This window comes from Crocodylus siamensis, chromosome 11 (genome assembly GCF_052110815.1).
Source record: "Crocodylus siamensis isolate JL-2025a chromosome 11, ASM5211081v1, whole genome shotgun sequence".
Lineage (NCBI taxonomy): Eukaryota > Metazoa > Chordata > Crocodylia > Crocodylidae > Crocodylus > Crocodylus siamensis.
The window spans coordinates 61,233,354-61,244,123 of NC_143405.1; the positions used below are offsets into that span (position 1 = coordinate 61,233,354).

At 42.8% G+C, this 10,770-nt stretch overlaps 1 protein-coding gene across 6 annotated transcripts in view; it reads left to right on the forward strand.

The window, feature by feature from the left end:
- TAFA4 (TAFA chemokine like family member 4) overlaps nt 1-9,703 on the forward strand; it is a 98,222-nt gene extending 88,519 nt beyond the window's left edge. For 5 of the 6 annotated variants that reach the window (XM_090022592.1, XM_090022594.1, XM_090022595.1 and 2 more), the window contains 2 exons: nt 3,282-3,365; nt 7,377-9,703. In XM_090022592.1, coding sequence (XP_089878718.1) covers nt 3,282-3,365; nt 7,377-7,516 — 224 coding nt within the window. In that variant the 3' untranslated portion in view covers nt 7,517-9,703. Of the gene's footprint in view, nt 1-3,281; nt 3,407-7,376 lie in introns of all 6 variants that reach the window. The other variant, XM_090022596.1, reaches the window with a different exon arrangement.
- Nucleotides 9,704-10,770: the final 1,067 nt, after the last annotated feature.

The following is a 10,770-nucleotide window of genomic DNA, read 5'->3' on the forward strand; positions in this document are numbered from 1 at the left end:
TATTGTTCTACAGGCGTTAACTCCATTCAGATCAGTGGAGTTACACCAGTGTAAAACTGCAGTAGTGCGGTGCTGAATCCAACCCTATGCTGTACTGCTGGCCATTTATCTTGCTACCTTATTCCTGAAATACTTCCTTGAAAGGTGTTCATTAAGATATTGGAAATGGGCAGAGATTAGATATGGGCAGATGAAAATGGCTTCATGTTCAGAGAGATCCATTGGGGGCTGGTCTCAAATTTCATCGTGACCAATTGATGACAGGTACAAGAAAGAAAGAAAGAAAACCAGGATTCTGCACTATAGAAAGAAAGAAATAATTATGTGGTGCATGGGATGTTAATAGAGGGAGAAGTAGGCATCACGGTGGTGAGAGATGAGGTGCCTAATGCCTATTGGTGATCACATCTGAGTTCAATGTGTAGATTCCCAACCCAGTGCAAGAGGAAAATTTGGTACCTAAGAATGGGATCCACGAAAGCCAGTGTGAGGACTAGAGGAACATTCAAACCAGCTAGGAAAAGTTAAGGAGAACATAGGGTTGAGTTTTCCTGCCCCTTTCTGGGGTTAGGCCTTTACTCTGGGTAGCAGGTTCACAACCCTGGATTCTCTCTGGGAGTTTGGTACTTCCCCAAAGAGGGATCAGTCCTCTTTCCTTGAAAATCCAGGTGGAGAAGGTGCACACTGCACCTGGACTAGCTCAGTGGTTAGAGCACTTGCCCAAGTTGGGGAAATCTTGGCTCAGCCAGAGGAGGTATGAACCTGCTATGCCCATCTTGCAGGAAATGGACCTACCCACCCCCATGCTATAGACTCTTTTTGGGTGGGGGGAGGACTCCCTTTTCCTCCTGTTGGATTTGTTCCCTGCTGCATGAAGTAACAGCACATACATGAGGAGATAGGAGGGAGTAAGGCTAACTCCTACCGCTTAGGAGACCGGGATTGACCATCTGCTGAATATGTCAGTACATGATGCTAAGAGTTCATCCTGATTCTCCTGGGTGAGTGGCCTAACTACTGGGCTGTTAGAAACAGGATCTCTCTCTGATACAATGCATACTTAATTATTCCACGTAGCATGGGGCACCTTCAACCCGCTCCCATCCCTTAGACATGGTCAGAAAAGGTGGTTAAGAGCGTTGAATTGAGCCCATAAGCTGGGTAAGTTCTTTAACTCCTGAGCTGTCAGCTGAACAGAGACCGCCACCACCTTCTCCTCTGGCTGTGCTTTGTGCAGAGCCCATTTCTTGAGGATGCCTCCTGGATGAAGCAGATGAGACAAAATAGAGGGACATCCAGTTTGTGAACCCTGTCAGGGTGTATATGAGAGCAGCTAGGTGCCAGATGGGGAACATAAGAGAGCCTAAATCTCTGTGGATGTAGCTCTCTGTGAGTACAGCAAGTTAGTCATGAATTGCGCCCGTAAAATACCAATGGCAAAGAGAATGAGTCAGAGTTTTAGGAAATAGCAAAGATCTCAAACAAACTGCTCAGATGGTAATATATTCAGAGTGGAAACAATCCCTTAAGTCCCATGAAGCATAATCAAGTTTCGCTGAAATTAGTCAGTCAATAGTCAATTAGTTAGAGTAGATGCAAATTCTTGGTGGCACAAACCGTGTGTTTATTTTATAAGTCTGATAGGTTGGATGCATCGTTCCAAAAGTGGTGTCTGAAGTCAAACTGTTACTTCAAGAAGGTATTTTGCAGCCCAAAGATACCTCTAAGTGCCAGCTAAAATTGAAAAAAAAACTCCTTAGAAAATAAGTAATTGAATCAGCATTTCAGCAATCTACTGATGTCAGCCTGCTGTTAGTTAACCTAATTTGGAGACTGCAGAAGTACAAATACATTTTGGAATTAATGAAAAATGGTTTATTCCTTACAAGAACTAAACCATATTATTTTTGTACATCTCATTAGAGTAAAGAACACAATTCAATATGTTGTGCACATAGTTAAATGATGCAAAGTATCTGTCTAATAGGTATAGCCAGATTTTATTTAAAGTCCAAATTAGAATAGGTAAGATTGTGAAGCCGTATCTTCCATAATGATTTTCTGTGGTTTGCGTATTCCCACCTATCATGCTAATGTTAAATAAAGAAGGCATGCAGATAGCTGCAATATTTTGTGGTGGAAATCTATCTGTTATCATTAATATTAGTCCTGGCTATGTCTGTAAAGCTTATAAGCATAGTCTGATTAAGGGGAAATATCTTAAGAGCAGAATATTAATAAACAGGCATGTTTAATGCTATAGCCTTCACAAATATAGGGTAATATTGAGAGTGCAATTGGAAGTAGGTTCTTAGTTAAATATGCATATGCCTTCCAGTGTTATTACTGTAGAGTCCCCACTTCCTGCATGTGCTTCATATAGGATCCTCTTAGTTCCCACTTCTGAAACATTATATTTTCTTACCAAAGAGGACTTACAGGACCACATCCAAGTTAAACATTTGCTACCCTGTACCCTGGGAACACCCTTCAGAGCGGTTCTATATGATGTGCTCATTAGCTGCTACTGTTCTTATTAATTAACTGTATTACGGTGACGAAAGCATCATTGACCCATACCTGTGACCAATATCATTGGCTGGGACTGGGGTGATCCAATTCATAAATGGTACAGACCAGGCCGGTGTGTGGACATAAGGTGATCGCTGCCGTGGCACATCCTATGTGGGAGGGGAGCTCTGGTTACTGGCAAGGAAGGCTGTTTCTCGCTTGTACACCCCGCCCCCCCCCCCCCCCCCCCAGTCTCCATGCAGTTTCCAAGTCCAGAGTTGTAGAAAAGAGCTGGTCTCACTTCATGCCCTGCCTGATCATGCCAGTAGTCGGGTGTAGGGGGCTGAGGTTTAATCATGTCCTTTTTAGTTTCATACCAGCTAAGGTAACCTATTTCCTTGATATCAGCATCCTCCAACCCATATCCTGCACACCGTGAGACCCTGCTGTAGAGATTGTGGGCATGGAGGTCTTGAATTTCATCAGTGATTAGATCCAGGTAGCATAAACACTGAAAGTCATTGAATAAATAACTCAGCCCAGCAAATGCAATGGGATCCGTCTCCTTGGGTGCATAAGGAGGACTGGTATCAGTAAAAGTTTTAGGATCCTGGAAGACAAGTTAACCACAGCGCCTATATTCAAGACTAGTACCTGTAATGGTTTGCATGTTGTTCTAACCGAACGTGACATATTTTCCAACAGGAATTTCCCTGCAGGTGAGATAGTCACCAGCATGAGAAAACGTTTTGCTCTGTTTCTTTTTCCAGCCTCCATTGTCCTGCAGAAGTGGTGGTGTCACATGAACCCCTGTCTGGATGGAGAGGACTGTAAAGTGCTGCCAGACTATTCAGGTTGGTCTTGCAGCAGTGGAAATAAAGTCAAAACCACAAAGGCAAGTATAGAGATAGCGTCTCTTTAAAGGTGACAGCCTGGCAACAACACTTACTCATTGCATTACACCTGCCCTGCTAATACTGGCATCAGTATCACCCACTTCTGTGCCAGGTACAAGAGTGAAGAGACAGCTGTGCCCTCTGCCCAGGCTAATTAAATTAGCTGGGTGCTGGGGCAAAGATCCCTGGGAGTCAGTTGGGGCCTGCATAACCCTAGCACCTCCCTCCCTTTGGGGGAGAAAGACATAAAATCCTTATAACAGCATATCACACAGCTCTGCCTCATCCTTATGGAGCTGGCAATTGCCTCATCCCATGGAGCTGGTAATTGCTTCACAAAATCTTGTCCTGCTAGCCTCCTGAGAGGGGCACTGTCATGGCCCTCCATGTCCAATCATGACTCTGCCTGTCCGGAGTACAGGTTGCCAAGCCTGGGCATGGGCCAGCTTGTGTAGAGATTTAGCATCATGCTTGAATAGCCAGTAGGTCAAGGGTGGCCAACCTGTGTGTATCATGTGGCAGACAGGGAGGGGACAGGGAGATAGGGTAGGAAGCAGAGAAGCAACTTGGGCAGGGTGCATGGGGTGGAAGCAGAAAACATAGCAGCAGGTCAGGCAGGGAGCACAGGGCTGGGAGCCAAAAGCAGAGCAGTCATTAGGGCAGGAGAAGGGGACCCGAGTAGCACTCAGGGAGGTTATGGGGCTAATTTGTGGTATGCCTGACAGAAAACGTTGCCCCCCTGCAGTAGATCAACCCCTTCTACACTTATATGGGGTCCAACCTTTCCGCTTTTAACTAAGAAACAACCTGTTCTGCTATGAAAAGCTCCACAGAGGCTGGTCTGTTAGTGCAAGGACTGTGCTCTCAAAAGGACCAGGCCTTGGATTATGGAAAATGAGAACCCAGGGGCAAGATTTTCACAAGCCAGGCCCTGTCTCCCTACTTAGGTACCCAGCTGCCATCCCCATGATGTATGGAGACACCCTGGAAGTATGTTTGAGTTGCTGCACCTCATTGAATTTATTTTAGCTTATAAAGTGGGCTGCAGTCAAGGTGCATTTGTCCCTCAAAAAGTCCCTCCCAGACTTTCTGAGGGGTTGAGAGTCCACCTTGGCCTCAGGAGGGGCTACTAGGTGCTGATCAGATTAGGCCTTGTTAGGGGCCTAATGTCAGCTACCCATTCTTTTAAAGATATTGGCCAAGATCTTCACTGGTTGATCCAGTCTCATAGCAAATGGCCGATGAAGATAAAATGTTCTGGACCACTGCCAATTCAATGAGCTAAAATTAGTTCAGTGAGGTGCAGCAACTCATCCATATTTCCTGGGTGTCTCCATGCATCAGAGAGATGGCACTGTCCAGCAGGCAGTGACCTGCAAAGACATATGTTTATCCTCTCCTTTGCATCCTCTTCAAGCTGAGGATTGATGTTGTCCTTTTATATTATAGTCTGTATTAATAAAGACGTACTGATGCCAAGTGCCCTTTGATAGTGACTGCTTCACACAGGAGCAAGGACATAAATTCAGGGGAAGCCATACACGTCAGGCAGCTCTTATGTGAACGTGCGAGTGGTCTCTAATTCAGGATCAGTGACCCAGATTTGATGGGGATGAACTGTTTTTCTCTTTTGGAATCAAAACGCTTTAAGGCAGAGACTGTCTTTTTATGTATGCATGTGCAGCACCCAGCACAATGGAGCTCCTGGGGTCCTTGGGCATTGCTACCATAAAAATAAAAATACTGGGTATGTCTACATGTGCAATTAATATGGCTGAATAAACTCCAGCACAGTTTGCACTGGAGTTCATTGCTCTTGGGCACTGAGTTTGCACATGCACCTGGGACTGCAGCACACTGAGCAGCCCTGGCTGGCAGGGAGCCCCGGGGGGGGGGGGAGGTGGGGGCAGTCTGCCAGCCCAGGAGTGCTCTGACCCAGTTCAACAGGCTGCAGAGGGGCTGGCTGGGGCTCAAGGGTGCTACAGTGCAGGGCGGCAGGGTAAATAACTCTACCTTAGGGTAGTGCTAGTGTCTGGCAGTATTGTACTACGGCAGAGTTAGTTTACTCCGGCCTAAGATCACTGCACATGTAGATGGTGACATTTTTGCTGTGGAGCTAATTAGTCAGCTCTATAGATGCACCCACTTAATACTAACAAGGTAATGACTAAAAGCTGCTTTGAAAGGCACCAGGATCCAGTGACAGATGGTGCTTTGTTCAAGAAACTAGCCAATAGCTGACTTATTCAAAGTGAAAGTCCCACCAGAAACTGCCCCGGTGTAGCTTCCTTGATAATCCGGCTTTGCAATAAAACTGTGTTGTTGTAGACAACACAGATAAGGCACTTCTTATGCTCCGCATTCATATGATTTTTCTGGCCCATCTGGGCTCTGTTTATTCGTTCATCTGTGTTTCCATATTCCTCCATCAGTAGGTAAGCCTACAAGAGTCACTTTGTAAGGCAGGAATATAAATGTAACATTGTCCCCAGCAGAAGTGACATTTCATTTAGTTCTTCAAGAACTCAAAGTTGCTGAATACTGTTCCCAAAGTCATCGTGCTGCTATAGCTGGCTTTTAGTATTTGGCCACCTGAGAATAATTCTGAAATCATAAAACTTTGTTTCTCTTATTAAGCCAAACAAGACTGACTTGAACTGTATAAAGCATTTTATGCCTTTTACACATCTTATGCACACATCATAAATTCATTTGTATAACTGCCTCTGGCTACCATGTGCGGATGGTACTGCAGTTCCTAAAAAATCACTGACAGACCGTTGCTCTACATTAAAAGATTGTACTGGAAAATAAATGCAGGTTAATTTATACAATGATTGTATCGTGAAAAAAAAAAAGATGTATTTTTTGATAAGGGGGCAGGATGTTCTTTCAGAATCCAAGGAAATTTATAACCCCAGCCCCCATATTTGGTGGTAGCTCATGAAAAGAGTAAAAATGCAACATGAGCATGTGCAATGTTCCTGTTATTACTAAACAAGTGAAAAAGAGTGGAGAGGTTACTTCTCTGAGTAATTATCTGGTGAAGGTAGAGAAAAACAAATCGACTACATTTTGTGCTTATTTATAGTCACTGAGTCTATGCTAGTTTGTAATCACTAAGGAAAACCAGATCGACCAGATGTTTTAAATGCATTTTAGCTGGGATCAAGGACTAGAGTTTGATCTGCTGAACTGCCCATGCAGTTTCTGACCAACTAGTGGTTGAAAAATTGCTGAGGAACTTAACTTTAAGTGCCTGTATGGACGTGAGCCGAACTGCAAACACTACACATGAATATGGAAGCACTTGTCTTAACTGAAGGACTGTTCTCAAATGGATCCATGTTCTGTATCTTGCCATTGAACCTGAGTACTCATTTGCATCCACCGTCCATAATCTTTGCGCCCTTCAAGACTCTTTGTGCAATTTCTACATATCCCTTTGACGAACACTGGGCTATTTCCAGCCTTGGTAATGCTACTTTAGGCCCTTTCCCTCTGATTTCCTCATTAATGTTCTCACTTCCTAGGATATTTTGACTCCTTTCTCTGCAGCTTTCCCAAGGCTTAGCTCTCCGGCATTAGTGGAAGTCAGTTCCCCATCCCTTTATACATATAGAGAAGTATGTCCAGGTCAGGTCTTCCTTTGAAGTCAATCAGCTTCCATTGCCTGTGGCCCGCTCTGTATGATCTTCAAGAAAGGCATTAAACAAGACCATGCTGAAAAGAAAGATTTTTTTAAGACAAAGAGGCACTTAATTCCCTTGGGAAAGTCAGTGGGAATTAGAGACTGAAATCCCCTTACCATGAATAGCATGTGCCCGACACCGGGATACATCTTCCGGTTATGTGCAGGTTACATGCAGTGGGTACAGTTTTATCAGGTGACATGCTCATTCATCCAGTTCATTTGCAGGGCTGTTGTTCTGTTTGTTTCTGAGCACGTAACTCTCTCTCCTTTTGTAGGTGACACGGTAGCGAAGAATAGACATCTGTATCATTGCGGGGACAATGGGATTTGCAGCTGCGTTGCTTGGGTATCACGCTCAGACCCTTTTTTGAGAGGACATTGTAGACTTCACACTTTGAACTTGCATAGTCGGTGAGCAAGAAGGATAGCACTTCTCCTTTGGACTGAGCTGCGCATCTTGATTCAGGATCTTCCCACATTTAATTTGAAAAAGGAATTTTGCTTCTCTCTAAAAGACATGTTTGATTCTCCTCCACCTGCAAGCAATTCATAGAAGCACACACACGTGGGCTATAAGATTTTATTTACGGCACTATGAGCTCTAAAATTGATTTAGAAGATTTTTGAGCCGTCAAGAACGTTGGGAGGAAAATGAAAGAAGCAACATGCATTCATTTGAAGGTACTGTCATCTCACCTACAGCACAGTGGACCAATGTGAAGCTGATCCAATAGCCAAATAAGCCTCAGGGCTAGTGCTCTAGTAAACCATGCCTCAGTGTTTTTTTCAGCTGTGATTTAGTAAATATTGATTCTGTATGTAGGTGAAAAGATGGCTCTTATAAATCAGTAGCATTATGTGTATGCCATACTTTTGTTACAGCCTGTGCAATTATATTTATTTCTGTAGATGGTTTCAGATATTTTAACTTTTACATTCATAACTGGTATGGGGAAGCACAGGACAGCAACTAAATCTTGCAGTAGATACAGATTTTATTATTCTAAATAAATCCATTCTGTGGGAGAATAGCGAAGTGCACATACTTTGATTCTAGATATGGAAAAGAATTTAGCTATTAGCTAGTAATGTCCATTCAGATACTTCAAAATGAGAGAGGAAACTAGCATTGCATAAGGAAGGCTTACTAGAAGAAGGATGATTTGTTTAGATTTTCATAGCTTTAATTGTTTTCTAATAGGAAACTTACTTAGAATTAAAGTCCTGGATTAGAAAGGATTTTCACTTTCAATTATTTTTTGTTTATAATGATTGTAATAATTAAGTGTCCAGTTCCTTGACAGACCAAATATTCAGGCTGGTACACTTTGTGACACATTGTTGGTTCTTGCTCCTATAGATTGGTTCCTACCATTTTTTCTTATTTGCCTGTTTTACATTTTTGTCGTTGCTTTTCCTAACACAGAAGTGCAGGAGGAGGTGAAATTGCAGCCAGTCTGTTCCCAGTTGTGTCATTTTATGACAGAAGATGCTTTGGAACAGACTTAAATGCAGTGGTGCAGGCAGGTATCAAACACAGGAGTTGCTGCTGACTCAGCCATGTGATGCATTGTTATTCTGTATGTAAATATGATGGTAATACTATACAACCATTTTTTATATCTCCAGAAATGCCAAAAAAATTGAGACTGCATTGCACTAATTAATTTGCTGTGCACAACCTTTCCTGTTAAAGGAGAAGAGATCATCAACAATGTGAACAACAGCCATTTGTTTCCTCTCTGTTGGAACAAATGGGGATATTCCTCCGGTCCTACAATCATTGGCATCAACAGTGAAACTCTCTTTTGACTTCCATGGCAGGAAGATCAGACCTGATATTTTGCTTTTGGTTCCTCACTTTTAGTTCACTTTCAGTGATGTACCCGATTGCAGCTGGGCTCATAGTGGTTATTGTAATGGTTAATCAGTAAATGAGATTTTTTTTCTGTTTGAAAGTTTGCCTAGTTATTCTATCCCATAGTCTCTGCTGCCTCAAATGGACCCAATGCTCTTACTGTATTTTTCAGTGCAACTTGCCAGAGGTCTTAGACCATTTTAGGCACATCTCTGAAGTGATATTGTTTAAAGATAATGATAAGTTATTATTTCTGTCCTGATACCCTAGATCTGCTCATTATTAACCTAGTGTATCAAGTGCTGTACAAGTGTGTGGTCAAAGGCTGTCTCTGAGAAGTTGGATTGGACTAACTTTTTTTTTTTGAACATCTGCAAGCAGCCTACATGAACAAGGAAGACAAAGAATAGCAGAAGGGAATTAGTATTAGACCCAATTTTGAAAGGTCTGTGAAGCTCAAAGACAGTAAGTCACTCTACAAACATCACACAGCAGGTGAACGTTTAGAACTGAACCCAGTTAGTACATAGCTCAGTAACCATCAAATAAAAGCAATAGCAGTGTCCAAGCTTACATATAGCCATTCTGAAGACAATAGTTGCTTTTAAAGACATTAAAAAGGAGAGGAAAAGCAGTGATGTGTAAGCTCCATAAGACGGGTTATGAAATACAGCCCAGGTATATAACTTACCTTCCTAGATCCTCCATCCACGATCACAGTCTTCTGTTAATAAAGCAGTTTTCCTTCCAAAGGATCTCGTTCGGATTTACAGCGTTTCCTGATTGCATGCACAAATACTGTAATGTGTATTCACCTCTGCCATGTCTAATAGTCTAATATTGTTGTAGTGCTTCTGGCTCCAGAACACCAGTATTTTAGGGGCTGGAAGCATGCTTCCTCATGGAAGAGAAATGGTGGTGCAGTTTCTTTCTCCTGAACCTTGGTCACCAGAATTGTACCAGTATTCCACTTAGAACTTGGTATTGTTTCCCTGTCACTACTGTAACCACCTCACCTGATGCATTCCAGGATTGTTTTATCACTAACTTTCCTTGCATGCTAAAAATGGGCTCATAAAACTACATATAATGACTACTTTTGGTGGTTCCCACCATAAAAGCTTTATTCACTATTGAAATGCAGGTACTTCTGCATGCAACCTTTAAACTACTTAACAAGTGAGAAGTACTCTGAAAGTGAGAAGTACTCTATGCCGCAGAAACTACCTGGAGCATGTGTGTAGGCACAGTGCATTGGATGCATCTACATGTGTGCATTTATTGTGCAGTAACCAAAATTACTATGCAGTACAGGTGCGCATCTGTATGTGCATGCCCATACGGTTAAGTAAATAAGGTGATTTATGCCAAATTGAGCATAAATTTGATACTTGCATCATGCAGGTATTAAATATATGGCCAATTAGTTACTGCACAGCAGTGCATGTGTAGATGCCTTACTGTGCAGTAACACCGGGTGTGGACTGACCTGGGACTAACTTTAGTCCCAACTAACATAGCGTTAATGCAGTTTAACACCTGCACATGTACATGCCAGCCTAGTCCTCCTTACTGCGCAGTAATGTACTCCGCAGTAAACTTAAGCTGGAGTAAATGCACGTGTAGACATGCTCACACTGTTACAAAGTGCAACTTGGTAAAATGAAAGCCCCCTAAACTATTAAGACCTGTCTTAAAGGTCACTGAGAAACAACATGTTCAGTAGCCTAATGTCCCAAGCATCATGCTGCTGTCCTGATTCTGGGCTGACTCAAAAGGAAGAGCACAATCTACTTCTAGCAGCTCCTGGG